The sequence below is a fragment of the Schistocerca nitens genome, chromosome 3 (genome assembly GCF_023898315.1).
Source record: "Schistocerca nitens isolate TAMUIC-IGC-003100 chromosome 3, iqSchNite1.1, whole genome shotgun sequence".
NCBI lineage: Eukaryota > Metazoa > Arthropoda > Insecta > Orthoptera > Acrididae > Schistocerca > Schistocerca nitens.
Window position 1 is genome coordinate 419,923,045 of NC_064616.1, and position 18,994 is coordinate 419,942,038.

Here is an 18,994-nt window from a genome sequence, read left to right on the forward strand (position 1 = left end):
GTTAAATCCTTCTTCAAGTAAGGTGATAAGAGAGGTATATGTAACTACTCACCTGTTTCACTGCTGACATCATTATCCAAAATTTTTCAGAAAATGATGTATTGTAGAATAGTATCTCACCTCAGCAACAGTAGTATCTTTAGCAAATCACAGTTTGGGTTTCAGAAGGGTTTTTCTACTGTGAATGCCATTTACATGTTCACTCATCAGAATTTACAAGCATTAAATAATAAAATAGCGCCAGTTGCTATTTTCTGTGACCTCTCTAAGGCAGTTGTCTTTGTGAATCACAGTATTCTCCTAGATAAGTTGATGTTTTATGGGACTGGTGGTACAGCCAACCAATGGATAATGTCATATCTTACAAAAGAAAGCAGAAAGTTGTATTCAGTAATTTAAGCAACATAGTCCAGAGACATAAATCTAATTGGGGAGAAATCATGTAGAGGTTTCCCCAAAGTTCAGTCTTAGATCCAATATTGTTCGCCAAATATGTAAACGATCTTCTGTCTAGTATACAACAAGCAGGTCATTTATTTTTGCAGGCGACACTAGTATTGTAATCAATCCAAGCATTAATACAGAAACAGAAGAAATAGTAATTCTTAAAAGTATCATTGACTGGTTTTCTGCAAATGGTCTTGTCCTAAATTGAAAAAGACACAACATATTCAGTTTCGCACATCTAGAGGTACTACACCTGTGATGATTGTAGTATATGGTGAGGAAATAGGGGTTCATATTGGTGAAATTTTAAATTGCAGAATTTAAATTGGAACTCCTAAAACAACTAGGTTCTGTCATATTTGCATTTAGAATCATTGCAAATCTTGGGGAGAGACAAATCAATAAGTTAACATATTTTGCATATTTTAATTCAACAGTGTCATATGGAATAATGTTCTGGGGTAACTCAACGTTATGGAAGTAAGTCTTCATTGCATAAAAACGTGAGAATAATATGTGTTGCTCACCCACGATCATCTTGTTGATACTTGTTTTAGGAGCTGGGCATTCTGACTACTGTTTCACAATTTATTCATTACCTTATGAAGTTTGCTGTAAATTTTTCAGTATATTTCAAAAGGAACAATTAGGTACAAAATTACAACACCAGAAGGAAAAATGACACTCGTTACTCCACATTAAGGTTGTCTTTAGCACAAAAAGGAACGCACAATGCTGCAACAAGATTTTTTGATCATTTACCCAGTGCTATAAAATGTCTGACAGATATCAAACTCAGAAAGCTTCTCCTTGACAGCTATTCTGTACAAGAATTTCTATTACTGTAATGTGCACAAGGTTGGTGGGCAGGAACTATTATCTCTCAACTGTATATCTTTTTCCTGTAATATTGAAAAAAATTTGAAATGTTCAGAATGTAACTGCAAATACAAATTAATTTGTGATGTGAATGTAAAGTGACTCATTCCACATCATTACAATCTATTGTGCAATATGATCCATAGAAAATGTAATTAACCAACTATGTATTAACAGTAACATATTGGGCTGCATTAACATTAGAAATTTTTAAATTTAACAGTTTTAACGTATGGCCAATTTAAAATATGTTAGTTTGTTACTCCATTTTGTGTAGTTGTGACAAAAGATGTGTTTACGGTATGCAGAGGCACGAAATTGATGTAATCTAACAGCGAAATAGACTGGAAATAAAATAAGACCCATAAATATAGCTGATCTCACGCTAACTAAACAATTCTACACGTAAGCGTGTCGTTCTCTGTCTCACCTATTAATACTACCTGATAAGGCTCCTACATTCTTGGAAAATATGGAAGAATCGGTCGAACGAGGATATTGAAAGAGACTTCTTTCACGGGTGTATTTCAGTTTTTTAGGGATCTTTCGATATATGTCTTATACATCAGTCTTCCGTGAGAAATAGCTTCATGGTGGTCGTTCGACCATGATTGGCTTCCGACCTATATTGTTATATTCTTTACGCATGTGAGTGCTTCTGGGATTGATCGCTATGCAGGGTCCTTCTTGTTTGTTTACGCACTGTTCACTCCATCTGTTTCTTCTGTCTCTGCACAACTACGTCGTCTCCGAACAGCTTAAAGGAACCATTGATAGTCATTCGCGAGAAAAGTTGTTATTGCTCTATGTATAAATGGTACCTACACTGCACAACTATTTTACGAACAAGAATATAAATGTAGCCGAAGTGCAATGAAATGTGGCCAGAGAACAGCATTTGAATTCTGGAATATGTAGGACAACGGAATAATTTCTAAAATATTACGTTCGAAACATGGCATGTTCTGAAACAGAACTCATACACATTGTTCCCTCATAAATAATCTCGTTCAGTGGATTCACAACCCAACTGACAGTAATGGGGCTTCACAGCTTTTTGTAGGCACATAGCAGTTTTGAAATTATAACACATTCAGAAGCGATATTTAGTTATATGCAAACATTGTATGCTGCCTAAAGCGCTTATGCAGCACCAGCTGACATGAAGCGCGCTCCAGTTTTTTTCTTTTTTTTTATAACTTATTACTTCATACACAGCTATTCACGCAACGTGAATAAGTATTGCTGGCTTACCTTTACATTTGCGGCTCAGCTGCAGCCTCGCCCGCGTCTCCAGCACCACCTCCCATGGCTTGTGGCTCACCTGCAAAGCCAAGATATCCGCCACAATAATCAACAGCATAGTCGATCACCGAATACAGTGAACTTGATGTCACCTATTCCTCTAATGTATTAGAAACACATTATCGACCTCCTCACGTTTATATTTACGCTCTTTCTTGTTCTTCTGTTTAACTTAATAGAATGAACATCATTCCGATGTGAATCGCCATCCGTGTGACTGAAATAGATTATTAAATCTTACCTATCGTTCGACGACATACTAACTTCTTCAAAAAGATTCAACAGTGAGGTAAAAAGACAGAGGATTCTCCATCTAAGTAACACAAAACGTTTTCAATTCTTATCTTAGTACAGTTCGACACTGTTTACGAGTTTTCTTGACATTCCTAGGCAAAGGTAGTTGAAATCGGAGAAGTTAATCATCATGCCTCACAGATAATGTTAGTTAAATCATAGCAGCAAACGCTGCAATGGCCTCCATAGTTAATTTGATTTCAGGTAGCTATGAATGAGTGTTATTTAAATTTGGTAGACGTTTAGTGGCGACGTGAAATCCCGATTATTAGAATGATTACAGCCTTACAAGTTTCAACTTTTATAGTCCACCTTTTGGTGACTTACATGGTGCAATGATGTGGTTGCAGTTCGAGTACGATAAACCTATTAATATTTTAGTCCTCAACCAGAATTTTGATTTAGACACCGAAGTGCTTTACTAAGTATTGTTTTTCCCTAGACCTCCGCTTCAACGTAATCAGATAATTATATGGAAGCCTACAGTTTAACGCAGACTTGACATTTTCCGCACATACAGATCACTGCTGGAGGTGAACGACAAAAAAAAATCCAAGCTAGATTTTACCTTACCAGGGTACGTACAGCAATCAGTATAAGTCATCTTTTGGAACTGGAGCAGATATGGCGTACAATGATGCCTCACACAGCAAACTGTGTTATTTCTAAAATTTAAAGTTTGTTGTACAACAAAAATCCTTGAAGACATTACCCTGCGCTCCTGAGACATCCATGATCGCCTGTCCGGCTCCAGCTTGTGCGTGCACTGCAATCAGAAAATCTACCTCCCTAACAATCACAAATAAGGTGAAACATGGCACTTCACGAAGAAAATTATCTCATTTCTACGATGTAAAGTTTGTTATACAACAATACTAAGTATGAGGCTCATATTCTTGTTCTTCTGCAGCCACTATAGCATGCGTAAATTGAATTATTTCTAGAATCTAAAGAGTGTTGTACCAAAAAATTCTTTTTGGACCTTACCCTGCTCTCCTGGTGCACCCATGGCTGCATGTGCAGGTCCTAAGTCTGGGACCACTGAAATCAGTAAAGCATGTTTGGTAACAAGCATAGACAAGGCGACACATGACTTTGCACGAAGAAAATTGTGTCATTCCTAGAAAGTAGAATTTTTTGTACAACAATACAACGTACCTAAACCTTACATTCAGCTTCTAACACAGCCATGGCGGCTTGCACAAATTGTATACCACATTTTAGATTCTAGAAATAACACAACAAAACTCTTCGTAGGTCTTACCTTGCTCTCCAGCATCTGGCTCGATGATCTGCACATCTGGTACCTGGGGGGCTGCTAGAAGCAGAAAAACCGTATACACTTACCATACTTAAAGTGAAATACACTGATGTGCAAAACATAGAAACGAAAGTAACTCTTTCATGACGTGTCACTGTCAAGCAACATAGCTCCGCTAAACTTTGACCATACGTAGAAAGAATTGGTACAGGATCGTACGAAAATTAACTAAAAGAAATACGCATTGAGACGAGCGGAAGAGACACTTTTATTCGACGACAGTATTAACACTGAAGCCAACGTTATTCATGATGGTCCCCTGAACATTAGAAAAGAGGGGACGTGGTTCTTAATAGGATGTGTGCTCACAATGGACGGCAATGCATGCTCCTCAACGTTCTTCCACGCTGGCCACAAGGCTGGTAAGTTCTTGTGGTAGAGTGTTCCATTCCTCCAACAGCGCGGTGTGGAACTGCAGGACGGTTGCTGGTGCATGTGGAAGTGCTGCAGTCATCTCCTCAAAGCATCCCACACGTGCTCGATGCATTTAAGATGGGGAGGGGGAGATCGGGCAAGTCTGTCCATTAGCCGAATATCCTCTCGTTCCGAGAGCACCCCATACAAGCAAGAAAAGACGCAAATGGAGAAGGAGTACAGTGTTGTCACGGTGTTGACGGGTGAGTGTACCATGTTCACATGTTTGGAGATCAGTACGGCCACGCAACATTATGCCTCCCCACACCAGAACACCTGGACTACCAAAACGTTATGTTCGACAGAGTTCTTGGGTGCATTACGTACCCTCCCATGGCCAGATGTGTGAACATGTAGTGTACCCAGGAAAACTGTTGCATGGAGCGCCCTATCAGTAGAACTCCTAACTAATCTTGTGGCCAACATGGGTGTACGTTACGTACCATGCACTGCCGTCCTTGGTAATCATACACACAATTAAGTGTCATTTTCTGTTCATCTTGCAATTACTTTCTGTACTATACTTAAATAGTTATTCCTATGAACAATCTAAGTTTCATCGAGCTATGTTACTTAGCAGTGGTATATCTTGCGGAAGGCATTCTCGTACTTAAGTTTTGCACAGCAGTGTAGGCGTTCCAGACAGGGAACTATGTTACTTCTAGTATCTAAAGCTTGTTATAAATCAAAATTCTCTTTAGACGTTACCTTGCTCTGCTTGTGCAGCCGCGTTGGCCACTACCTGTTCAGCTACTATTTGTGCTGCATCTAGAATCGGAAAATCACATTTCGCTTCAAGTACAAATGATATGAAACAGTCACACGGCAAGAAGAAAATGTTATCGTTTCCAGAATGAAAAAACTTATTTTGACCGCACTTTCGTCTTTTGCTGTAGCACCGATAGACTAAGCAACATATAATTGCGAAGCGACTACAAGCATAAAATCGTATTTTGCAACTATCACAAGTAAGGTGGACGACAACATTACACACAGCAAACTGAGTTGCTTCCAATCTACAAAACTATTTATACAAGAAAATTCTTTACCGGGTTGATCTTGAGCTCCAGGTAAAGGCAAGTTGGCTTGTAGACCTGGTTGTGGCTGGGGCGCTAGAAAATAAATATCGAAAATCTTATTTTGGAAGCAATAGATATTAGCATTAAATCTGATAATGCACAGAATAATTTACGTTAGTTCTATAATACACTCATGGAAAAAAATCGCAACACCAAAATTCTATAAAGATTATGCGAAAGGGGTTGCTCCTGTTCTAGCAGTAATTTACCGTAGATCGCTTGAGCAACGAAAGGTACCGAACGACTGGAAAAAAAGCGCAGGTCATTCCCGTAAGACACATCCACACAATTATAGACCAACATCGTCGAAGTCAATCTGTTGTAGAATTATGGAATATGTTTTATGCTCAAGAATTATGACGTTCTTGGAAAATGAAAAGCTCCTCTATGAAAATCAACATGGATTCCGCAAGCAGAGATCCTGCGAAACTCAGCTCGCTCTGTTCCTCCATGAGATCCACAGCGCAGTGGACAACGGCTCTCAGGCTGATGTGCCGTGTTCCCTAATTTAAGTGCGCCGGCCGCGGTGGTCTAGCGGTTCTGGCGCTGCAGTCCGGAACCGCGGGACTGCTACGGTCGCAGGTTCGAATCCTGCCTCGGGCATGGGTGTGTGTGATGTCCTTAGGTTAGTTAGGTTTAAGTAGTTGTAAATTCTAGGGGACTTATGACCTAAGATGTTGAGTCCCATAGTGCTCAGAGCCATTTGAACCTAATTTAAGTAAGGCATTCGACACCGTCCCGCATTGCCGTTTAATGAAGAAACTACGAGCTTACGGAGTATCGGAGTAGATCTGCTACGGGATTCAAGACTTTCTTGCAGATAGAACTCAACACGTCGCTCTTAACGGAACTAAATCGACAGATGTACAGGTGATATCCGGAGTGCCACAGGGAAGTGTGATCGGACCGTTGCTGTTAACAATATACGTAAATGATCTAGTAGAAAACGTCGGATGCTCTTTAAGGCTATACGCAGATGATGCAGTTGTTTATACCAAAGTAGAATTGACGAATGGTGCAGACTCTGGCAGTTGACTATGAACGTAAATAAATGTAACATATTGCGCATACATAGGAAAAGAAATGCACTACTGTACAGCTACACTACTGATGACAAACGGCTGGAGACAGCGTTTACCGTAAAATATCTAGGCGGAACTATCCACTCAGATCCATCGGAATAATCTTAAGGAAATGTATCTCATCCACGAAAAAAGTAGCTTATAAGGCGCTTGTTCGCCCGATTCTTGAGTATTATTCATCATTTACTATCAGGTAGGACTGATGGAGGAGATAGTGAAGATCCAACGAAGAGCGGGGCGTTTCGTCACGGGATCGTTTAGCTGGCGAAAGAACGTTACGGAGATGCTAAACGAACTCCACTGGCAGACGTTACAAGAGAGACGTTGTGCATCACGGAGAGATTTACTACTGAAATTTCGGGACAGCACTTTCAGGAGGAGTCAGACAACATATTACTTCCCCTCACATACATCTGGTGTATTGACCACGGGGGAAAATTCGAGAAATTAGAGCCAGTACAGAGGCTTACCGACACTCATTCTTCCCACGCACTATTCGCGAGTGGAACAGGGTTGGAGGGATCAGATAGTGCTACCGAAAGTACCCCCCTCCGCTACACACCAATTGGTGGCTTCAGGAGTTTGATGTAGATGTAGATATAGAGTAATGAATCTTCTGAAATACATTTCTCTAGTTAACATATTTAAGTATTTAACATTGCTAGATCATAGGTTAATTTAAGCGCGAGATAATCCACGGCGAATGTCAAATACTGGTACAATAATAACCAATGTAACTGCCAGAATGCTGAATGCAGGCATGCAAACGTGTATGCACTGTGTTGTACAGGTGCCCGAAATCAGTTTGTAGGATGGAATTCCATGCCTGTTGCTCTTGGTCATTCAATACAGGTACTGTTAACGCTGTTTGTGGATGACGCTGGAGTTGGTGTCCGATGGTGCCCCACATGTGCTCAATCGGAGACAGGTCTGGCTATCTAGAACGCCAAGGCAACACGTCGACATACTGTAGATAATGTTGTGGTACAACAGCGGTATGTGGGCGAGTCTTATCCTGTTGGAAAACACCCCTGGAATGCTGTTCAAGAATTGCAGAACAACAGATCGAATCACCGATTAATGTACATATTTGCTGCGCGGGATTAGCCGAGCGGTCGGAGGCGCTGCAGTCATGGACTGTGCGGCTGGTCCCGGCGGAGGTTCGAGTCCTCCCTCGAGCATGGGTGTGTGTGTTTGTCCTTGGGATAATTTAGGTTAAGTAGTGTGTAATCTTAGGGACTGATGACCTTAGCAGTTAAGTCCCATAGGATTTCACACACATTTGAACATTTTTTTTTTGTACATAGTTTCAGTCAGTACGAAATGGCACTCCAGACTGTAACTGCAGGTGTAGGTGTAGTGTGTCTTGCACACAGACAGATCGGTTGCAGGCCCTCAACTGTCCTCTTTCCAATCAACACACAGCCATCACTAGCACCGAGGCACAACCAGCTTTCATCGGAAAATACAACAGACTTCCACCCTGTCCTCGAACGAGCCCTCGCTTGGCATCACTGAAGTCGCAAATAGTGGAGGCTTTGGGTCAGTGGAATGCACGCCACAGGGCGCCTGGCTCGGAGCTGCTCTTGAAGTAAACTATTTGTAACAGTTCGTTGTGTCACTGCGGTGGCAACTGCTGCTCAAATTGCTGCTGCAAATGTGCCAGAGCTGTACGCCGAACACGATGGTCTTCCCTCTCGGTAGTGGCACATGGCTGTCTTGAGCCCAGACTTCTTGCGATCGTATATTCCCGTGACCATTGTTGCCAGCAATCATCTACAATGGCTACATTCATGCCAAATCTTCTTGCAGTATCGCAGAAGGAACATCGAGCTTCTCGTAGTCCTATTGCATGACCTCGTTCAAACTCAATGAGATGTTGATAATGGTGTCTTTGTTGCCATAAAGGCATTCTTGCCTAACATAAAGTCACCACGTCCAACCTCAAAGGTAACAAACGTTCAGCATGTATTTAAAGCAAACCTGGTTTGCATCCTCATAGTAGTGCTACTAGCGCTAAATTTTAACAGATATTATCTTTCAGATGTAGAAATACGCATACCAACTTTCGTTTGTGTCCTTCTTGGTGTTGCGATTTTTTCCGTCAGTGCATGGTATTTACTATGTAACAGAAATCAGTCCTTAAGAAAACCAGCCATGACGAAATTATTCCCCTTGGTGTGCAAGATAAATGAAACAGATGAAATATCGTCAGACTTCAAGAACATTGTAACAACTAAAATTCCAAAAGTTCAGTTGTTGACGGGGAAATGTTTTACAGAAATACATGCTCAAAAAAGTTATGAGAACATGACTTTGGGCGTCTGGCACTCTCCACTGAGCAATTCTTGAGGACTAGTTATGTTACCAAATTATGCCTCTGTCTCTCACAAATTTAGTACACAACAAGGCAGTTAAGTACACAACCAAATGCCATTGCAACCTCGTTCACTTACATAACAAGAGTTGAAATGTCCGACAAGTGTCGAAAACAGAGTTGGAACAGTCATTCATCCAGTCATCCTGAATGCTTTTTATTAGACTTTGACAGCTTCAGTAACGTGTATGCCCACCATGAGGGTTTATCACCGCGCCACATCTACTTGGCATGCTCCGTATAACTTTACGGAGGTCACCCTGCGGTATACATTACCATTCTTCAATGACGGCCCTTTAGGAATTTTGTGGTGGAATAGGACGACCACGAACACATTTGTCAAGCATGTCCCACAGATGCTCGATGCGGTTTGAGATCGGGACTCACCACTGGCGATTCCATTACTTCTACGTCTAGGTGTTGCAAGACATTCGTGGTGACGTCCTCCACATGGACCCTAGCATTACCGTGCAGAAAAAGGAACTCAGCGTCACCACCGTACGCAGCAGCTATCACATGATCCTAGAGGATCTGTTCGATATGCTGCCTGGCAGTAAGGTGATCATGGACAACAACAAGATCCATATGGCTGTCAACACTGTTGCCTCCCACACCGTTACAGAACCTTGGCCGAATCTGTCGATTTTTTGGACATCATTTGGTAGAACCGCGCACCACGACGTCTCTACACACTAACTTGGCATCACCTCGCGTCAGAGAAAATCTGGTATGTGAATAACATGTATTGCTAGTGGCGAAGTTGGCAGTTCACATGGGAAGGGAAGAACTGAGGGCGAGCTGAGGTACTAGGAGGTGCTTAAAAATTCCTGGCTTTGTTGCCTAATAGTTGAAATTAAAAAAAATGTGGTCTCATTTGATGTATTGAAATCTTAATCTGTAACTGTGTAAATATCAAGTGTTCACTATTCGTACAACTTGTTCTGTTGCACGAGGAAGCCCATATGGTAGAGTAACAAGCAAGTTTCTCGTCGTTGAAGTTACCGGCCGTCATGAAGTATTTGTTTCTATCGTCAATGTTATTCAATCTCTTCATTGAAAAAGTAGTAAAGCAAACGAAAAAAATGTGGAGTAGGAATTCAAGTTCAGGCAGGAGAAATAAAAACTTTGAGGTTTGCCGATGACATTTTAATTCTGCAGAGACAGCAAAGCACTTGGAAGAGCAGCTGAACGGAATGGACAGTGTCTTGAAAGGAGGGTATAAGATGGACATCAACAAAACCGAAACAAGGATAATGGAATGTAGTCGAATTAAATCAGGTGGTGCCAAGGGAATTACGTTAAGAAACGAAACCCATAAAGTAGTAGATGAGTTTTGCTGTTTGGGCAGCAAAATAACTGATGGCCTAAATAGAAATGATATAAAATGTAGACTGGCAATGGTAAGAGAATCATTTCTGAAGAAAATAAATTTATTAATATCTAATATAGCTTTAACTGTTAAGAAGTCTTTTCTGAAGGTAATTTGTCTAGAGAGTAGCCATGTATGGAAGTAATATGGACGATAAACAGTTTAGGCAAAAAGAGAGTAGAAGCTTTCGAAATGTGGTGCTACAGAAAAATGTTGAAGATCACGTAACTAATGAGGAGATTCTGAATAGAAAAGGGGAGAAAAAAATTTGTTAGATGTGAACTTTTACGGCCGGAAATGTTACAATTAATAAAATGTTCCGCGCTGTTGTGCCGTGGTCGAATGTATTTCACCTTAAAACCCAACGTCTTCGGAGGATATTTTCAAAGGGATCGTAGCTTTTCTGAATGTCCGATTCACACCTTGGCTCGCTACTGACTACAGCAAAATTCCGCTTTCACGTGCTTCCGCGCAGTGGTGTGAAGTCACGTGTTCTGAATGCAAGAGCGCAATTGGCCGTTGTCGACGATATCTATAGGACAGTTCTAGATTAAATGACAAGTAAGCTTTTTCATAACATTTCTAATTCAGATCATAACTGTCCAAGTCTCAAGTTCGTAAAAAGAAAACACGATTTACAGCGCAGTTTGGAAACTATTCAAATTCTTTGAAATGTGATAGGCCATGTTATGTTGAAATATAGTTCAACAGGGGCACTCTGTAATTTCATGGAGCACCTGCAGCTTGTAGTGGTCGGTATTGCTAATGTTATTCGAGTCACAGCACAATATTAGGCTGGTATATCCTCAAGAACAATAGTCGCACATGTACGAAAAAAACACAGGTTTCGTTTAGGTTTCAGTCACTGTAAGCAGGGGAAACCATTCTTCTCTGACTGTGCAATCAACTACCAGTCCACACGTTATTGATTAGCTATTTATCCACTGCAGTCTGAGTCATCTACGATCTGGCATCATGTTCCACGACGCATTTTTGTTGTGTCTACATCGGACTAATAATGGACACGTTGCTAGAGAGTATCATGGATCATCATTGATATTAAATGGTACAAATTGTGGATAGTCCCAACAGCAGACACTACCTTAGGGAAGTTATAAGGGAAAACCAATACAGTTCCTATACATACGTATCTCTATCCTATGCTGCAACAAGAGAACGCCTAATCACATGATTTTGAGAATGTCCATATCTCCAAACCAGTAAATGCATCTTCCCAACGCGTCTATCATGTCACTTTTTAGAATTGTATGGTTATGTTGAAGGAGATCGAAGCAGCCTAATTAATAATAACACATTACATTAAAAATATTAACTTATGGCAGTTTCATAATACAGTGATTAATGGACATATGTTTATACATATATATATAATTTACCCACTTATGTGTAGAAAGACTGATGCTCGAAACACAAAATATTTCCAGCATCTCTAAGAGAAAGATCTTGCCGAGAGTGCCAAGCGACTGATAAAAGCACAGATTGGACCCACGTATAAAAGCTGTAACAGAACGGACCCACAAAATTACACAACTATATCCTTAACGTCGATTTTCTGGTTAATAGTTGAGCGTCTTCTAAGTTCGAATTTATAAGTAATATTTTTCATTGAGACAGAAAAACTTTTGCCCACGAATCAGCACGGATTTAAAAAAAACATCGCTCGTTCGAGACCCAGCTTGTTAATTTCTCGCATGATATTCTATAAACCATTGGTGAAGGGCAACAGGCAGATTCCATGCTCCTTTATTTCCGAAAAGAATTTGATGTAGCGCGGCGCTGCAGACCGTTAACGAAGGTTCGAACATAAAGAATAGTTTCTCAGGTACGTGAGGGGCTCGAAGACTTTTTTAATAACAGGATACAGTACGTTGTACTGGACAGTGAGTGTTCATCAAAGAGAAAAATATCGCCAGGAGTATCCTACGAAAGTGTGATAGGACCGCTGTTGTTCTCCATATACTCGTACATAAATAAGCTGATGAATAAGATGAGCAGCAGTCTGCACCTATTTGCTGAACACGCTGAGATGTACTGTAAGGTGTTGTCATTGAATGAGTGAGTGAAGGAGGGGAAGGGGGGAGCAGAATGACTTGGACAGAATATTTATTCAGTGTGATGTACCTGTATGGCAGCTGGCTCTAAATGAGGAAAAATGTAGATTAATGCAGATGTATATGAAAAGCAGTCCTGCAGCGTTCGAATGCAGTATTAATGATGTATTACGTGACATAGTCACACCGATTAAATATCCAGAATGAAACGAACATCTACGTTAGGTTATAGGGAAGACGAATGGCCGAGTTTGGTGGGAGAATTCTAGGAACGCGTGGCATAGCTATAAAGGACATCGTGTACAGAACATTTTTGCAAGCCATCTTGAATAATGGTCGAGTTTTTGAGATGTCCACCAGGTCAGATTAAAGGAAGACATCGAAGCGGTTCAGAGGTGAACAGCTACACTTGTCACCTGTAGGTACAATCAACAAGCGAGTATTACGGAAATGCTCCGTATACTTAGACAGGAAACCCTGGAGTGTCAAAGACATTTTTTTCGTGAGAAATATTCAGAAATTTTAGAGAACTGGCATTTGCAACAGATTGCAGAACGATTCTCCTGCCACCAACGTACATTGCACGTAAGGACCGCGAAGTAAAGACAAGAAAAATCAATCATTTTCAACTGGAACAGGAAAAGGTATCCTCCACCGTGCGTTGTATAGTGACTTCCAGACTAGGCAGCATGTTTGAAAACTCGACGGAAAAACTTCAGGAATGGATTCCTCATATAACAAGAAGAAAAAAAGGTCGTTCTTCATGGGTCCGGCAACGCATCGCTACCGAGTTTTTCGAGCATGTTACTGTTACGGAGCCACGTTGACAAGTGATGTTTACCGTAGGTAAAAGTACGACGCCGGTTGCAAGTCTGGCACAAGTAATCAAATTGTGAGTCAATGTGATATGGGCCGGAATGTCCTTCAGCATGCGCAGATGAAGTGCGATGATCACCAATTAAACACGTAGCTGTCGGCATATCCGTGGTTAGTAATTGTGGTGTGCAGTCTGCTCTAAGGTGACACGTAAGTACTAGGAAAGTTAAATGTATCCGTAGGCATTTTCAAATGTGTGTGTAGGGTGGTTTTTAATTCCCTGTGGCAATGGTTTGGAGTCTGGAAATGTACGCCAGTCAAGAGCTCGCGACCCTGCGGGTTTGGCGGACGGCAATGCGTTGGAGGCACGTCGCTTGGCCCAGGAACTCTACCCATTGTGTCGATTACCAGACCGAAAGACATTTGAAGAAACTCATCGCCGCCACTGTGAATACGGGAGATTCACATGTCCACCAGGCATCGGGGGTCGGCCAAGACCAGAGGTTTAGGAAGGTCTGCTCAACGCTGCAGAGGAAAGTCATGGAATCAGCACAAGGCCGTTAGGCTTGCAGAGGAAAGTGCCGGGCGTGAGATGAAAACGTGGTATATCCATACTATCTGCAGTGTGCATAAGCCTTGTCTTCTGTGGATTGTCCTCCTAGAACAACGTTGAAACAGTGGTTTATACAGAAATTTGTTATGACTCCCAACTTCGCAGCTGGTTTTTTTTTTCCAAAGATGAAGCGACTTTCACAAGGGACGGAATCCAGAATTTGCATAACCAGAACGTGTGAGTGGACACAAATCCCCACACTACTGTCTAATCATCTCACCAACAGACGCTCTCCATGAACATCTAGGCAGCCATTGTCGGCGAATGCTTGTTGGGGCCCTACGTTCTTCCAGAGACACTTAATAGAAGAATTACATTGATTTGTTGCGTACTGCATTATCTGAGTACATAGAACACATGCCACTTGCATCTTGTTGACGACCGTATTTCATGCACGATGGTGCTCCCGCACATTGCAGTCTGTCTGCCCGCAGGCACCTGAAAGCACATTTCCTGAGCGCTGGATAGACAGAGGTGGAACGTCTACTTGGCTACCCCATTCGCCTCACTTAAAACCACTGGACTTTCTCCTGTGGGAACACTTAGAGTCTCTCGTGTATTCGGCTGCTGTTGTAGATGAACCAACGCTCTATGCACGCACTGTGGCAGCCTTTCAGACAGTACGAACTAAAGAAGACATTTTTGATCGTTTGCGGAGTTCAGTGTGGTGACGAACGGAGGTCTAGATTTAGGCAGGAGAAGATCACTTAACATTTGCTCTAATCCCAGAGTGTAATAGCTGGCGTTAAGATATACAGTGTAGTTTGCAGGCAACTAAGGTCGAATAAATATGTAATGATGTATTTCCGGAGCCATCTTGACATAGCCTTTTTTCTTCTTGTTGTATGAGGAATCCATTCCTGAAGTTTCACCGACGAGTTCGGAAACATCCTGTATATGTAGGCCTATATGTAGAATTTCTGTCAGATAACTTCGGCAACAGTTATCGCCTGATGGTTTATACACAGTGCAGATAGTTTTTGGTGGATTATATCACAGAATGACTTTCGAATGCATCCCTTGATCTGAAATTCGGAAGGAAAGGGTCCTTTTCCCCACTGATATTGAGGTGACTGCAAGTAGAGCACAGCCTGAGCCGAATAAAAGTGAGGAAGGAAGTTTTCTGTTCAGTGCTCTCATCTACTAGGAAAGTCACAACTTTGGGTGCTTACTAAAGCAAATCTGCAAGTTGTACCTTGAGCTAGGAGTGTTGGCGATTAATCAGATGACAAGGTGGTTAGATTCATTTAGAATAAGGTCATGTGGCAAGTATTAAGCCTTGCTCTGCTTCTTTCCCTAGTCACCGCTGCAGCAGCTAACGTCGTTCTACTTGTTAAGTTCAGACGTTATTGTCATGTGTGTTGCCGAGATGCGCATTGCCAAGCTCAATATTCAGGATTCAAGGTGAGATCGTTGCTTACTAGCGATGCATTGACGTAATTGTACATTATATGATTTTTCAGATTTGCCGATGAGTTTTCATTGCAGTAGGGTCAAGCCTTTGTTCACTACGCCTGTTACCTAATATATTGAGGATTAGTATCTATAGCCCTACACCAAGAAGGAATTGTAAGGTACAAACGGAAGTTGGGTGGCGTGTTTCTGCACCTGAGAAGTGATATCTATTCAAATTTCACGCCAGTGGCATAAGAACTGGGCTAGTAGCCTAACTATGAAGATGAAAATCAGGATTGCTTTAAATATACGCTGTAGAGGCCGTGAGCGTTAAGTTACCTTTGAGACTGGACGTGTTGAGTTGATGTTAGTCAAGAATGCCTTCAAGGCAACAAAGACGCCATTATAAACTCAACACTTCACTGAGTTCGAATGCTAGGTCGTGTAATAGAGTTACGGGACGTGGATGTTCCTTTTGCAATATTGCAGAAAGACTCGACAGGAATGTAGCCACAATACATGACTGCTGGCAGCGGTGGTCACGAGAATGTACGTTTGCTAGAAGACTGGCACCAGATGGCCACGTGGCACTGCCGAGAGGAAAGACCGTCGTGTTCGACGTGTGCCTCTGGCGCATCTGCAGCAGCAATTTGAGCATCAGTTGGCACCACAGTGACACAATGAACTGTTACAAGTCGTTTACTTCAAGGGCAGCTCCGTGCCAGACGACCTGTGTCGTGCATTCCACTGACCCCAAACCACCGCCATTTGCGTCTTCAGTGGTGTCAAGCAATAGCTCATTGGCGGGCAGGTGGCAGTCTGTTGTGATTCTGCCTTGATGCCAACGATGTGCGTGTGTTTGTTAGGAGGCCAGTTGAGGGCCTTCAGCCACCTGTCCACTTGCCAGACACACTGAACATACGCCTGGAGTTACTATTTGGGGTGCAAATAAGAACTTTACGTTAGAATTTATAGTTATTCAGGGGCCACAAGCTATTCCCAGAAGTGATGTGGCGTCCGAAGTTGCACATTTATATTAAGAAGTAATGCAAAATACACTCTTTGATTTTGCAGTGATTAGCATTTTGAAGCTTGTGGTATAAGAGCAGAACTAATGTGAAGCTCGTAGTAACAGTTACAACACGCTGGACTCCACCTGATGAAGAATGACACATAGTAACGTTAAGTGGACTTTTAATAAGGGCAAATCTAGACTCAAGTCCCTTATCATTTCATATAATCTGACTCTCCCTCAAATAGTTTATAACAGAAATATGGTAATCAGTTGTTCTGCTATTGACAAAATTTCTATAGATACATGGAGATTGGGAAACAACTTGTGTAAATACTTGAAGTTAGACTATAATACTAATGAATAGGTAAGCAGTTAAGTACTAATAAACGAAAAAGAATGGTATTAACACGGTAGAAATATGTACATAGCCCACTTGGAATCAGTGAAAAATGTAATATATTCTACAAATTAATCTACTCTTCCCAACAAAAGTGTTTCAAAACAAGGGTAATAAACAACAATTCCCATTTCCTTTAATTTATTTTTTGCAAGTATTCGTGGGGATACGCAGGTCAACAGCGACTGCTGGTAAACGCAGTAGTTCATTTTACATAGCAGAACTTCTCGACACAGTGTCGTTCCTAATACTGCTTGAAATTCCTTGGAAAATCGTTCGTGTGTAGCGGAGTCTAGGCGAGCGACCAACTGCAGCGATATCGCATGCGACGGATCGTTGCGATCCGGCGATCGTCTGTGGTGCCCTTTAGGTGACGTCATGTGTCCTTTGCTGTGATTGGCTGACAGAAACAAAGAAAACGGACGCCATATTGGATTGCAACGTTGTCAAGTGAAACTGCTGTAAGCGTCCTATGAAATACGCTGTTTCAATGCCACGGCACACTAATGATGTCTCAAAAAGTGTCGCATTTCATACAGTTAGTGGAGGGAACGTGACAGCGAATGTGACCCTGCCAGATAAAACTGTTATTTCTATTTTACAATTTTTCGCATATTGGTTCATAATTTGGAAAACTTTCTCTCATTTTAACAAAGTCGGGAACTCGTGAATTTTATGTCTAATATAAGGTTCGCTTTTAAATAAAGAATGAAAAATATCGAGAAACGTACACATATTAATAAGTCCGATGGTGATTTCCTCTTTAGAGCGAGCCATACCTGGATCACGAGCACTTGTATTGCTTTTTCTAAGTGACTAGTATAATTGCAACGTATGAAATAATTGTGTAAACCTGTTGTATATGCTGCTACTAAATAAGTGTATAAAAACTAAGTCTCCATTAAGGATAGGCCAAACTAGACAGAGAGATAAAGTCAAAAAAATGAAATATTACTTATATAGTGGTAGCTACTCCATTGCTGACTGAACGAAAATAAGATGAAAGAAACACTCGTGAAAGTTCGGAGAGATCGTTCACTGAGGCATTAAAACATCTCGAACAATAGTTTGAGCAGAATTCCGCAAAAGCGCTCAAGCCTTAAAACCTTCTCCACATTCTTGTTGTCGCTTTTACGTAAAATAAAATGCAGATCATTTGGTAGGCAAATTTATGTTCTCAGACGAATTAAATTTGATAAATTCATTTTTTAGTGTACTCACGAAGACCCCTGTAGTAACTGATGATGCCATCCCAGAAGCTAACGAGCCCGTCGCAGTACTTCTTCTCCTCCTCGCGCTTCCGTTGGCGCTCGAGTTTTTTCAAGCGCCGAGCCCGCTTGCTCCCTGGTTTTGGCGCCGCTGCTTTCGGAGGCTTCTTCCGTCTTTTCGGCTTGCCCTTTGCTGCTTTTCCGTCCTGCGGCGCTTTCTGCGCCTTGGCTAGCTCTTCAGGTTCCGGACTCTGCGAGTCCGGCTCTTGCTGCTCTCTGGAAGGCCCCGGCTGCGGTGAGGCCTCGCGACGAGTCGCTGCTGACTGTCGTGCTGTGGAAGTGCTCGGCCCCGGTGCTGTGGAAGAGCTCGGCCCCGGTGCTGTGGAAGAGCTCGGCCCCGGTGCTGTGGAAGAGCTCGGCTCCGGTGTTGCTTCACGAACTTTCTGTCGCTTGGGCGCTCTTTCTCCGTCGGAGCCGCCGGCGCCGCTACCCCTTCCCAGTGAATCCGACATCGTACACACTGCAGACGCTCCCGCCGCTCCTGTGGTCGCTCGACTACTGCCTCCGCTCTGCAAGTGTCTCACTGCTGCCAACCTCCCCGCCGCTGCCAACAGCGCGCCCCTGCGTACAATGCGCGCGTCAGGTATGTCGACTAAAGCAGACTCCATGAAGTGTTCTCAACGTGATACAGTTGGTCTAATATACTATCGCAAGTAGTATAATAATTCTCAATGAGACAATTTTAGCGCCACAGATTTTGCCATCTCTAGCGGATTTAAACATGTACGTAGAATTCGAGTACAGAAAATAAAGGAATTAGGGCACAAAACATGAGTAATTACATGATACAGCATTTGTGCTTTTGGACTTCGTGCCATTAAAAACTTTTACGTACTGAATGTGCGTTGCTA

At 42.0% G+C, this 18,994-nt stretch overlaps 1 protein-coding gene across 1 annotated transcript; it reads right to left on the bottom strand.

Annotated features, from left to right (window-relative positions):
* Nucleotides 1-2,582: 2,582 nt before the first annotated feature.
* Nucleotides 2,583-18,751, bottom strand: LOC126249263 (skin secretory protein xP2-like). Its single transcript, XM_049950918.1, has 4 exons — nt 18,097-18,751; nt 4,190-4,243; nt 3,913-3,966; nt 2,583-2,650 (listed from the first exon to the last, which is right to left on the bottom strand). Exons 1-4 carry the CDS (start codon nt 18,749-18,751, stop codon nt 2,583-2,585), a joined length of 831 nt encoding a protein of 276 aa, XP_049806875.1.
* Nucleotides 18,752-18,994: the final 243 nt, after the last annotated feature.